This window comes from Etheostoma spectabile, chromosome 24, assembly GCF_008692095.1.
Source record: "Etheostoma spectabile isolate EspeVRDwgs_2016 chromosome 24, UIUC_Espe_1.0, whole genome shotgun sequence".
Lineage (NCBI taxonomy): Eukaryota > Metazoa > Chordata > Actinopteri > Perciformes > Percidae > Etheostoma > Etheostoma spectabile.
The window spans coordinates 14,254,968-14,268,049 of NC_045756.1; the positions used below are offsets into that span (position 1 = coordinate 14,254,968).

General features: G+C 40.0%; 1 protein-coding gene across 2 annotated transcripts in view; it reads right to left on the reverse strand.

The window, feature by feature from the left end:
* arhgap1 (Rho GTPase activating protein 1) overlaps nucleotides 1-13,082 on the reverse strand; it is a 34,096-nt gene that overhangs the window by 8,045 nt on the left and 12,969 nt on the right. For both annotated transcript variants that reach the window (XM_032505937.1, XM_032505935.1), the window contains exons 4-8: nucleotides 11,764-11,851; nucleotides 7,035-7,166; nucleotides 4,354-4,440; nucleotides 1,021-1,119; nucleotides 602-709 (exon numbers count right to left, since the gene is read on the reverse strand). In XM_032505937.1, coding sequence (XP_032361828.1) covers nucleotides 602-709; nucleotides 1,021-1,119; nucleotides 4,354-4,440; nucleotides 7,035-7,166; nucleotides 11,764-11,851 — 514 coding nt within the window. The remainder of the gene's footprint in view (nucleotides 1-601; nucleotides 710-1,020; nucleotides 1,120-4,353; nucleotides 4,441-7,034; nucleotides 7,167-11,763; nucleotides 11,852-13,082) is intronic.

Sequence of the window (13,082 nt, forward strand, 5' to 3'; positions counted from 1 at the left end):
TTGATGGCTACTTCCAGCAAGATAATGCACCATGTCACAAAGCTCCAATCATTTCAAATTGGACATGACAATGAGTTCACTGTACTAAAATAGGCCCCCAACAGATCTCAACCCAAAAGAGCATCTTTTGGATGTGGTGGAACAGGAGCTTCGTGCCCTGGATGTGCATCCCACAAATCTCCATCAACTGCAAGATGCTATCCTATCAATAGGGCCAACATTCTAAAGAGTGCTTTCGCACCTTGTTGAATCAATGCCACGTAGAATTAAGGCAGTTCTGAAGGCGAAAGGGGCCAAACACAGTATTGTATGGTGTTCCTAATAATTCTAGGTGAGTCTCTCTCTCTCTCTCTCTCCTCTCCTTCTCCTCTCTCCTCTCTCTCTCTCTCTCTCTCCTCCTCTCCTCTCTCTCTCTCTCTCTCTCTCTCTCCTCTCTCCTCTCTCTCTATATATATATTCCACCACACACACACACACACACACACACACACACACACCACACACACACCAACCAACACAACACACACACCACACACACACACACACACACACACACACACACACACACACACACACACACACACGAGATGTGGTGACTTACAATCCAAGTGGCACCCCAAACACCTGGCTAGGAAGGGGGGGGCTGTGAGGAGGAGACATGGGAGGCTGGACCGTTGGTTTAAGTGAGGCTCTTAATTTGTTGTCGTACCTGTCACAGAGACAAACATTATCAACTGCTGTGAATTTTAAGAAAGATCAGGTGGATTAGAAATGTTAAAGTTGTACAATAATTGTGCCTAAAGGATAGTAAATATATGTAGGTTTAAATTATTTCTGGGCGGATATGTATCATAACAGGGTACAGAAAAGAAAATAGCAACAGAGACTGACAACTTCACTCAAAGAACAGAATTAAAATGCATGCACTGGATGTAGCAGGTAATTAAATGCAAATATTTATTGTGTATAACTCAAAGTAGATTTGTGAAACAGAATCTGGAGTCCAACACAAGCTCTTACTCTTTGACACGGGCAGGAATAAGCAACTGTTCACTCTTCACCACATCTTCCAGCTCACTCAGATAGCTCACATAGTTAATCTTCCTGCCAAACTTAAAACTACAAAGAAAGAAAAATAAGAACAAATCAGCAAATTATTGCACTTCAGTTATCTTATCATTTGCAGTATTTAAATACCGTGAGAATGGTGATAATATCACCAAATGCTCTGCTATCATAACAATGGTTACAAAATACTTTTTTTTTTAAGAAATGGACCTCAGAAAATGACCCACATTATAAGCTTACAATTGTAACTGTCTCATTGTATGTGATTTGCCTGAACCTCTCATTCTGTATATCATAACAATATTTAAGATATAGAATTATAATTTATACTGTTTATCATTTATATAAGGATAATTATATAAGGATAATTTGCTGTTGTTTCAATTGATGTAAAATGTGTTTGCCTCCCCACAATGAAATAAGAGTACTAAAATAAAATGATAAAATAAAGTGATAAAGTAAAAGTGAGGAAATGTTAAATTGTTAAAGTACCCCCCACAGTCAGCATGCACAATACAAGGAATTGAATATTAACACCTGTGCTTTGCCAACTATGACTGTTTAAATAATTAATTATCCACAGGGTCCCACAAACTGCTCCTGCTGCTACTTTTGCACCACTTCTTACACTTTATCCTTTAGCTTATGCTATATTTTACAATTTAAAAATGTATCCTTTTTATTTATCCCATTTCATAATTCTTTTAAGTCTTCCTGTTATAAACAAGTACATGTTTTCCATCTTGTTTTGTTTGTGTAGTCTGAATGTTACTTTTCCTAGTGCTCCTGATTACCTAATCCGGGCCTGCCTTCATCCTACACTGGTTATAGACAATTTCAAGATATAGAATATTTGTTTATTAACGTACAATATATAATATGCCAACACAAGTAGTTATGTACAGTATATTTTGATGTTGCCATTTTATGGACTTATGCTGAACACCTAACATGCTCAGGAGCAGTTTATGTTGGAGATTAGAGGTCGACCGGTGTAAAAGCACAGTCTAGTAACCAATCAATACTTGGTTGATAATGGCGTCACCGCTCTTAGAAGATCTGGTGGAGCTCGGTGCGCGTAGAGAGAGAGGTGCGCTCATAAAAGTTAAAACATTTAAAGACCTACAACCCCGTTAACATTCCCCCATCCCCTCATTCTCATGGATTTGGTGATGGTGATTTTGCCCTTAAATTAATAATTATAAAAATATATTCAAATGTTGGCTGAATGAGTTTAGCCTCCGTGATTTTGCATAGGCTATTTGTCATCTTCTTGAGCCGTGTGTTGCCAATGCGCAAATTGGTTTTAATTATGTTTTTTTATTTGCTCTCACGATTGCTTCCGACTGCCAGGGTTGCAACTGGAAACTGCTTTAGCCTATAAAGGCTAAAGCAACAACAGTTTATGGAAAGCACAAGTGCAATTATAAAATTAATATTGTGCCTGACTGAAGTGTTGTTAATTACGCATTTACAGTGTTTGCTTTTTTTTTGCCAGCCTTCCTTCCTGGGTTAGGAAGCAGCAACGGTATTGCGTTTTGCCTGTAAAGCCGTGTCTGTGTTCTTCATATTTTTGTAGAATTATAGTTTGCTCTTCTAATGTAAAATATGCAGCTTTGGTAGATGTTTGCAATTGGTCACACTGTGCAAACACCGCCTGTTATGTAGAAGCGTCGCTTGATTGGGAACCCTGGGTTGAGTCAACTAATTAACCTGTTAACCTGCGTTGTGACACAGCTTATGCTGGACCGCGGTTGTTAAGGTTTGTGAAGCTGGGTAACTAAAAGAAATCCAGGGCATGTTGATCTTGATTCGTAATATAAGGCCTTTGGTGTTACGGTAGGAGGTGTAGTGCATAAACTTATCCAGATGATATTTTACTTTTTGTGTCTCAACCTCACAGATCAATACCCTGTCTAGTGGGGATTATTCATTCTATCTTGAAATTTTCAGGTTATAGGGTAAATTGGTCCAATTCAGGCTCCCAAGTTATATTTTAAATGGTTTGACAGGATAACAAAGACATTTCTGTCAATGGTAAAAAAAAAGGCTACATTTTAATAAATTACAAAGACAGATGGATAAAGGAGGATTGAATCTACCAAAGGTGTATTATTACTATGCTTTTAACTTAAGGAATCTGGCTCACTGGTCACTGAGGGAGCCCCACCCTGGTATTGCATATTTCATATGTTCTTGCCCCATTTTCTCCCTTGCAATGCCTGTCTGTTAAACTATATGGCGAGGCAAATACACATTAATAATCTTTCACGGCTGTTTGAACTGGATCCATACCTAAATTCTTCATCAAGTGTTTGGCGAAATCCAAAGTTATGTATTAGTAGATCTCCTGTCTCGTGGAGATATTGGTCAGAAAAGGGAATTCTCACACTGGGGGATCTGTATCTCGCTGGGATATTGAAATCCTTTGAGGATGTGGTGCAGCAATTTTCAATCCCTAGGTCTGAATTGTTTAGATATTTGCAACTTCGCCATCTGTTAGTGGGGATTTTGGATCCAGTTCTTCAGCTCCGAATGGCACCAGAATGGCACCAGAATGCTGAATGTTTGAATGGTCTGAAAGGCACACCAAATTGTTGGAAATGTAAGACAATTACTTCATGTCCTATAGTTCTGTGATAAGGTCCTGGAATCTTGGACCAGGAAGTCATATAACCCATATTGGATGTAGGGGTGGGGGAAGAAAAAAAAAAAAATTGATACAGCATAGCATTGCGATATTTTCAGTGGTAATACTGTATTGCTACACAGGCACCAAGTATTGATCCTTTATTATATATATGTTGGTCAGTTTGTCTGTTTGACAATTGCAGCAATAAAATTGAAGTGATATGAACAAACAGTGAGGCGATGCCACAGTCGGCCTTCGTCGCCACTAGTTCCTGGCTAAGTGTGTCAGGGCTTTTAAAAAAAACAAGTATTCACACCACTGTACTCTATGGAAACACCTATCAGTGATTGTTTAACCGCAGGAGTTTCCCACAGTGGAATTAATAATCTGTGCTAAACTATACTACCGTATACTATACTATGTTGAAAGAATTTAGGTCATATGATGGGGGCAGAGAGAACTGTTTGAAACTGCAAAATTTCAACCTGCAATTGTGTCCTATATAGGACTAGTCGTAATGTTCTAGGAGCATGCAAAATATTAAACAATAATGACTCACACTCTAAAAGTGTCAAGAAAAGTTGTGTTTAAAATGTAGGAATGTCAATTGACATCGACAAAAACTGTTAAGTAATTTTACATAAAAAAAGGACCTGATGATTGGTTTGAAGAGGATGAGCAGAGTCTTGATGAACATGGTTGGATGGACGATATACAGAGCCTTGATGTTCTTCTTATACCTGAAAACACATACAGATGATATTCTGACAAAATGCACCATATACTGGGGATAAGGCTAAGGTCTTTAGAGCAGAGTTTGTGGCCTGCTGTTACCTCAATTTTAACTTTTACTTTAGGAAAAATCCATAATTGAATTTTTCTCTTATATTAACTCATTCATATGCATGACTTTATAATAACACTTTATAATAACACTTTATAATAACCAACATTTATAGATGGGAAATTCATAGTTAATGGATCTTTAGTTAAATGTCATTTCATTGTTAGCAACCATAATTTTACTGTTAAACATTTGAACGTTAGGTAGTTTGCTCCAAACATCTTGGAGAACTAACCACAGATCTTCTGTGGGTGTAGGCTTCCTCAAATCCTTCTGTCTCTTCATGTAATTCCAGACACACTCGATGATGTTGAGATCATGGCTCTATGGGGGCAATGCCCACTTCCAGGACTTCTTGTTCTTCTTTACCCTGAAGATCGTTCGTAATGACCTTGGGGTCGTTGTCCTGCTGCAGAATTAATGTGGGGCCAATCATACGCCTCCATGATGGTATTGTATAATGGATAAGTATCTCTCTGTATTTCTCAGCATTGAGGACACCATTAATCCTGAACAAATCTCCAACTCCATGTGCAGAAATGCAGTCCCAAACTTGCAGGAACCTCCACCATTCTTCACTGTTGCCTGCAGACACTCATTATTGTAGAGCTCTCCAGCCGTTCAGCAAACAAACTGCCTTCTGCTACAGCCAAATATTTTAGATTTTGACTCATCAGTCCAGAGCACCTGCTGCCATTTTGCACCCCACTTCCTATGTTTTCGTGTATTGTTGAGTTGCTTGGCCTTGTTTCCATGTTGGAGGTATGGCTTTTTGGCTGAAACTCTTCCGTGAAGACCACTTCTGGCCAAACTTCTCTGGACATTAGATGGGTGTATCTGGGTCCCACTGCTTTCTGCCAGTTCTGAACTGATGTCACTGCTGGACATCTTCCAATTTCAAAGGTTAATAATAAGCTTGATCTGTTTTTCATCTGCTGCTTGAGTTCCCTTGGCCGAACACTGCGTCTACAATTCTCAACGTTGCCCAATTTTTTTTGCAAGTGTGCCTTTAAGAATTGATGCTGGTTTGAAGGCAAAGGGTGGTAACGCCAAATATTGATGCGTTTTCTTTTGTTTGCTTACTTTGCATTTTGTAAATTTTTTAAAATAATCAATTACATTTTTGAAAGCATTCTTAGTGTACAGCATTTTTACACACCTGCTTAAGACTTTTGCACAGCACTGTATGTACAGTATCTTTTTACATTTAATAGAGGGCAAAACATGTATCATTGCTTTACCAAGCACTTCCTAACCAATAACTTATTTTGAAAAACCTCAGTCACAACTTTACAATAGCCATCCAGATAATGTTTATAGATGGTTTACAAAGTATTTATCAACTATTTAAGAAGGTATTATAGTCATCTTTTGCAACTATATAATAACCAACTAGTAACCCTTAACAAAGTGTTAGGAATATCTTGTCCATCTATGTACCTAATGTTTATAGAGGTTTTAAAAATGGTTTAAAAACATTATTTTAATAATAACCTAATATAGTATATATTATAATATAGTATAATTTACAGAACTGCTATTTTATGATTTATAACCGAATTGCTTGTTAACAGTTAAATGACAATTAACTAAAGATGAATTAACTATCAATTTACCATCTATTACCTACCATTTATTAATGATGTAGCCCTTTGAGATTTCCTTGTGAAATGTAAAGGGCATTATAAATAAAATGTATTATTATTATTATGTTATTATAAGTGTTACCGACTTATAAATTTGTTTCGACTGATGTCTGATGAAAATATCACTACTGATTTGTATTGTTTTTCTCCATACAGAGGGAAGTTATTTATATTCCGATCGACAGATGCACAATTAGTCAGCTACTACTGGCATCTCCAAACGCACTTGCTATTTTGGCTCATGTAATGGTTTATTTGGTTTCACAACTAGTGTTAATTTTGTCACCTATTTTTAATTTAGTCTTAGTCTTGTGTCAAATGTCCTGGTTAGTTATAGTCATATTTAGTCACATCTTTTTTTCTTAGTCAAGTTTTATTCAACTAAAAGTTTTGTCATTTATTTTAGTCAAAAGAGAATTTAAGGTATCTTAGTCAAGTTTTAGTCAAAACATTAAAGTCTTTTTTTAAATAATTTTTTCAGAGATTATTTCTGATAACTATTTTAGAAAAATAGTCTCACACATCTAAAATATTGGTTAAATGTCATAATTACCTGTTAATATACACTTATATATTGTTGAATGCAACGTTGTTAAAAGCGTTTTTATATCGAGCCACAGGCACGTTAGATAGCGCCAGGGCTCCTGGGCTTTACAGCACGTTGCATAGCCTACATATCTCCGGCCGTTGCAGTCTCGTCATCGTCTCGTCTTAGTCATGGAATAAAAGGTCGTTGATGAACATATTTAGTCTCGTCTGACAAAATTCACACTATTCCCTACATCCATCTGTGTACTGTGCACTCTGTACTTGGTACCAAAATACAACACAGAATTGAACTTACTTTCTGTCAAACTCCCTGTATGCATCTCGTAGCCAGCTGAGAGAGGGTTTGTTTTCACTGGTCAGCCCATGATGGAAATAGATCAGAGTGTAGTCACTTTCAACATACTGATCCAGTGTTCCTTTAAGATACCTGCAAAAAAATAAAACAAATTGTTATTTAAATAGATAAGTGTGTAAATCAACTGGACTCCATATTATAGTCCAGGTTTACCAAGGAACTACATCTTCACAACCCTCCTTGTTCAGCATGATAGAGAAGCTGTGAAATATATGTAGTGAAAAAACATAATGGGAAAAAAAAAGAATAGGCATTTGTTTCCCATTAAAAAGTTATTGAAACACTTCCCAAAACAGTTCCCTAATGGCTAGAAGACTTCTGTAAAACATGCACTATTTATTCATAATGGGTCATATGAATGTGTAAGCAAGCAGTCAAAACGTAGACTATGTAACCAAATATAGCTGGTTTGATTCCAACAAAGGACCTTTACGTGACCTCCCGCCCGCAACTCAAATTTCCTGTTCCTCTCAATAGTCAAAAAGCTAATAAATAATTGTTAGTGTTATCTGGAATGAGGTGTTGGTGTATCCTTCATTTCTTCACAACAGAAACTGGAGAAATATCATATGTCAAATACATATGGCATTATTTTTGCCATAACTGTGAGTATGATTAAATCTAATGTTTCTGACCTTTACAACACTGACACTTTTGAAGTCTCAATACTAAAAAAAAACATATTTCAGTAATGTGTGATGGGAAGCCCAGCTCACTGTGGAGCAGACATCCTCCACAGTGACGCTCCTTTAAAGAGGTTGAGTAGGAGCGCACACCAACGGGTAACTATACATTCTCCCAAGCATAAGCACCTAAAATTGTCTCCAGCACCCAATGAGAAAGGCGCTGCTTGGGCAGCGCTTTTCCTTAACAGAGCTAGAAAAGCAGACAAACAGTTGATCGGTCTGCCACATACCCCATGTGCAGTCCATATACTGTATATACAAATCGCGTGCACAGTAATAACACACAAAATATTTCAGTCAAATAGTGTTTCACATATCTCAATTGTACACAGACACATGTTAGATAAGCGCCAGGGCTCCTGGGTTCTACAGTACGTTGATTGTTGCCAGCAGTTGCATAGGCTACATTTCTCCAGCCGTTCTGCTGTTGAGTGGCTTCACCAGCAAGCTGAAATCCTGTCTCCTTCCATTGCCAGGGGCTACGCTCTGTAGCGGCTTCTGCAGTAGGCTGAACCGGACTTCCTCACTCCCCGCCTGGGCCACATCGCTACCTGGATGTGTGACAGCTAGATGAAAAAAGGGGACACGACGAATCTCTAGATGAGCCGCAGCCAAGAAACAACCAGATTTAACCGCTGCGCTCCAAAACGGGAACTGCACTAGTTCAGTTTCATTAAGGAAAAAAAAGGGACGATTGTAGACGAAAATGAGGAGATTTTATCTTATTTTTATTTAATGCAAAACATTTTAATCTCATCTTTTTTTCTCAATAATTATGCATGTTAATTTAGTCTTAGTCAGCATTTTGGGACAATGGTGAAGTCTCTTCATCGTCTCGTCTTTGTCATGGAAAAAAAGGTTGCAGACGCAAAAGGGGGTGGAATGACTGCTCACAAGTCAATGCTTTAAATGATGAAGCAGGTACTTTGGGGATGTACCACCTTTGGGTCATCTAATGCAAACTGCATGCATGACGGATGAACGGAGAGCGTGTGAACATCTCTAATATGGTTGGCTGAGCAGATGATTAACAAGAACACTGTTTCTCTCTGAGAAACAGGAGCCACGTGCTGCACTACATAAGCAAGTTGTGAGAGAGGGAGAGCAAGGGAAGGGAGCCTGTCCCCCCTTGCTTGTTTATGTCCCTAAAGGCACCGCAGCAGATAATCAAGGATTTGTATACCCTCAAATATGATCAGTATTAGTGTTGCTTCTAAACATTTTGTATAAATGCGGGGGGCGAACAATAACCCGGATGGCAAAACCTGGTATTCGCAAGCTGTTCCCACGTAAGCAAATTGGAGGAATTGTCTGTGTTTTGGCAGAACTGCAATGTGAAACTATGCATCCTTTAGGTCCACTGTACTGCACTGGACTCACCGATTGCATTACCTGTCGTAATGTCAACATCCTAAATTTCCTTAGGTGTTTGTTGAGAGCTCTCAGGTCCCAAATGGGATGGAGCCATACATCCTTCTTGGGAATGACAAAATAACAGCTAGAAAAACCATACTGAGCTTCATTTTGGGGAACAACCATTATTGCTTATTTTAGCAGAAGAGCGTATCTCCCCTTTAAACACTGGGGTGAAAGACATCTGCCCCTTTGACATTATTGCGCCTCTGAAGAGCAGAGGACGTATCCTGAATTGGAGCCTGTAGTAGTTCATTCATAAGAATAATTTATAATGACACAAAGGATTGTGATAGATGAATATTTAAAAAATAAAAACGGACCGTCGATCATGTTATGAGCGCCTCTGGTTTGTCCACCAGAGGCGCTCTACACCATCCCTGTTGGCAACACTTTAGGTTTCATATGTTAAGTTTGTATTTTTATACATTTCATTTAGTAGAACTTTACAATAAAACAAATTATCATCACATTATTTTAGTGAAAACCTATAAATACATATAGTAAATTTTCTCAAGCTGGGCGGCAGAAAACCTGCACTGTTTACTGGGAAGAGATGGTCTGCCGGCCCACACATTGGACTTGGGTGCCAGGTGGCACGCCAGCAATCCATCTATGTTGTTATGTTGTTAGGATGTTGGTCAGTCCTGCTGTATCCATCCCTTCCAAATCCAGGAATTGGTAGTAAGGTAGGTAAAGCGGAGATATCTGCAACTTGTGCCTCACTGTCACCTGTTGACAAAAGTGATTCCCTGCGAGACGGGTTTGCTTCTGGCGTGGAGGGGGTGCATGCCACGGCACATGGAGGTGCTCGGCCGCTCTGTGGCACAGGTCAATCAGGGCCATCAGCCTTGGTCAGGAAATCTCCAGTGCCGAGGACCAGGCTCTTTTCCTACAGCTTCTGGTTCTCCTTCATAGAATACCCCCAATGCGGTGAGAGACAGCTTGCCATCGAAGACCACACTCAGCAGGGTTTCATCCATAGCTGCAAAAGTAACTGGGCCCTCCTTGGCACCAATGAGCTGGTGGTAAGCTTCTTCCACCTGCTCACCCCACCGACTGTCCCACGCCGTCGTCCTCCTAGTACACACTCAAAGTCCATGCCAGTGGGTGACTCTCTCTTTTATTACAAAAAGTGTGTGACTGTTATATACACTCACCGGCCACTTTATTAGGTACCCCATGCTAGTAACGGGTTGGACCCCCTTTTGCCTTCAGAACTGCCTCAATTCTTCGTGGCATAGATTCAACAAGGTGCTGGGAAGCATTCCGCAAGGTTTGGTCCATATTGACATGATGGCATCACACAGTTGACGCAGATTTGCAGCTGCACATCCATGATGCGAATCTCCGTTCCACCATCCCAAAGATGCTCTATTGGATTGAGATCTGGTGACTGTGGAGGCCATTTGAGTACAGCGAACTCATTGTCATGTCAAGAAACCAGTCTGTGATGATTCCAGCTTTATGACATGGGCATTATCTGCTGAAAGTAGCCATCAGAAGTTGGGTACATAGGTCATAAAGGGATGGACATGGTCAGCAACAATACTCAGGTAGGCTGTGGCGTTGCAACGATGCTCAATTGGTACCAAGGGGCCCAAAGAGTGCCAAGAAAATATTCCCCACACCATGACACCACCACCACCAGCCTGAACCGTTGATACAAGGCAGGATGGATCCATGCTTTCATGTTGTAGACGCCAAATTCTGACCCTACCATCCGACTGTCGCAGCAGAAATCGAGACTCATCAGACCAGGCAACGTTTTTCCAATCTTCTATTGTCCAATTTCGATGAGCTTGTGCAAATTGTAGTCTCAGTTTCCTGTTCTTAGCTGAAAGGAGTGGCACCCGATGTGGTCTTCTGTGCTGTAGCCCATCTGCCTCAAAGTTCGACGACTGTGCGTTCAGAGATGCCTTTGCCCACTTGGTTGTAACGGGTGGTTATTTGAGTCCGTTGCCCTTCTATCAGCTCGAACCAGTCTGGCCATTCTCCTCTGACCTCTGGCATCAACAAGGCATTTCCGACCACAGAACTGCCGCTCACTGGATGTTTTTCTTTTTCGGACCATTCTCTGTAAACCTAGAGATGGTTGTGCGTGAAAATCCAGTAGATTAGCAGTTTCTGAAATATCAGACCAGTCCTTCTGGCAACAACAATCATGCCACGTTCAAAGTCACTCAAATCACCTTCTTCCCCATACTGATGCTCGGTTTGAACTGCAGGAGATTCTCTTGACCATGTCTACATGCTAAATGCACTGGTTGCCGCCATGTGATGCTGCTTAGAAATTAAGTGTTAACGAGCAGTTGGACAGGTGTACCTAATAAAGTGGCCGGTGAGAAAAAAATCTGCCCTTGGGTGCTTTTCAGCCAATCAGATGGAGTGGCTGTTTAGTCGACAATAAATCGGCCAAAAAAAGCAGACGAAGACCAACATATGGCAAAAATGCGGGACACACCACTCAAACTAGGGCAACAGTCGCTAACTTGGTATGTCAGGGCCTAGAGGTCTGTTAGCAGCTGTAAAAAAATAAATAAAGAATTTAGATTTACACTAGTTCTTACATCAGCAGTTTGTGATGGTCCAGTTGGTGCTGTGGAGGCATCCTGCATGCATTAAAGACTATCACCTTCCTTCCAAAGTTATCATCACCTACAGACACACAGAAAGACAGACACGGAATCAATTCAATTCAATTTATAGTATCAAATCACAAATAGATCTGCAAGCAGCGTTGGACGGGCCTTTGCTCCTCTGTGAGCAACGGGGTTACTGGCAGACACTGCTCCTTGCAGACACTACAAATCGTCACCAATGAAAAGGGAACTCCCTGCTGGATTCAATGATTGCTCACACAAGACTATGTCATACAGTTCATTAGCTGTGAAAGGGGAAGTGACCAAGCAGAGGGATCGGGCCAAACCAAGACCAGTGAAAACGGGAACTCTCTGTTGAGTTAAATGATACCTCACACAATAGTGTACAAGAAACGGGTCATTAAGACTAGAAAAGCGCTATATAAAATACAGCACATTATTAAAAGGGATGTTGCTTAAGCATATGGGACAGGGCAAATCATCACCAATGAAAAGGGAACTATACTGAGTTAACTGATGCTTCATACAAAACCCTACCTTAAATGGGTCACCAGTTATGAAAGGAGTTGCTTAAATGTAGGGGGCAGGCCAAACCATAACCGATGACAAACCAACTCTTTACTGAGTTTTAATGATACCTCACACAAGACCCTACCTTAAACGGTTCAAAAGACATAAAGAGGCGTGGTCTAAGTGCATGGGCGTGGTTAAAGTATAGGGGCCGGTTCAGTAACACAAGTACACCACACATTTTAGTTAAGTTTCATTGCCTGTTGCCAGCCTATGACCAAAAGTAAATACTGGCCTCATTATGTCCTGGACCCTTGTTGAATGTGGGAAATTTCAAGCAGATTTGACAATGTGCACTGTACTTTCTCATTAATCGCTCATTAAACACTCAAAATGGCCCTTCACACCACACCCACACCATTTGACGAAAAGTTTTTCTTTTAATAACTTTTTATCTTTAAGGTGTTGAAATGGTACAGACAAAATTTTAAGTACATCGGATGAAATCTCTATAAGAAGTTTGCTAAAGTATAGCACCTTGACTTTTAGGTCTACTTCATGTTGCCACTAGGGGGCGCTCTGACTTTGAGCCAATATCAGCATTTATATGTTGTCAGGATTAGAGTTTTATGAATCCTGAAAGGTTTTGAACCAACTGTACTATGTACGCTCAAGTTAAACCCATTTCCTGTTTCAATGGCAAAACGCAAAAAATGGCTGCCCCGCCACAGACATGACCTATGACAAAATGTTTTTCTTTTAATAACTTTTCATCT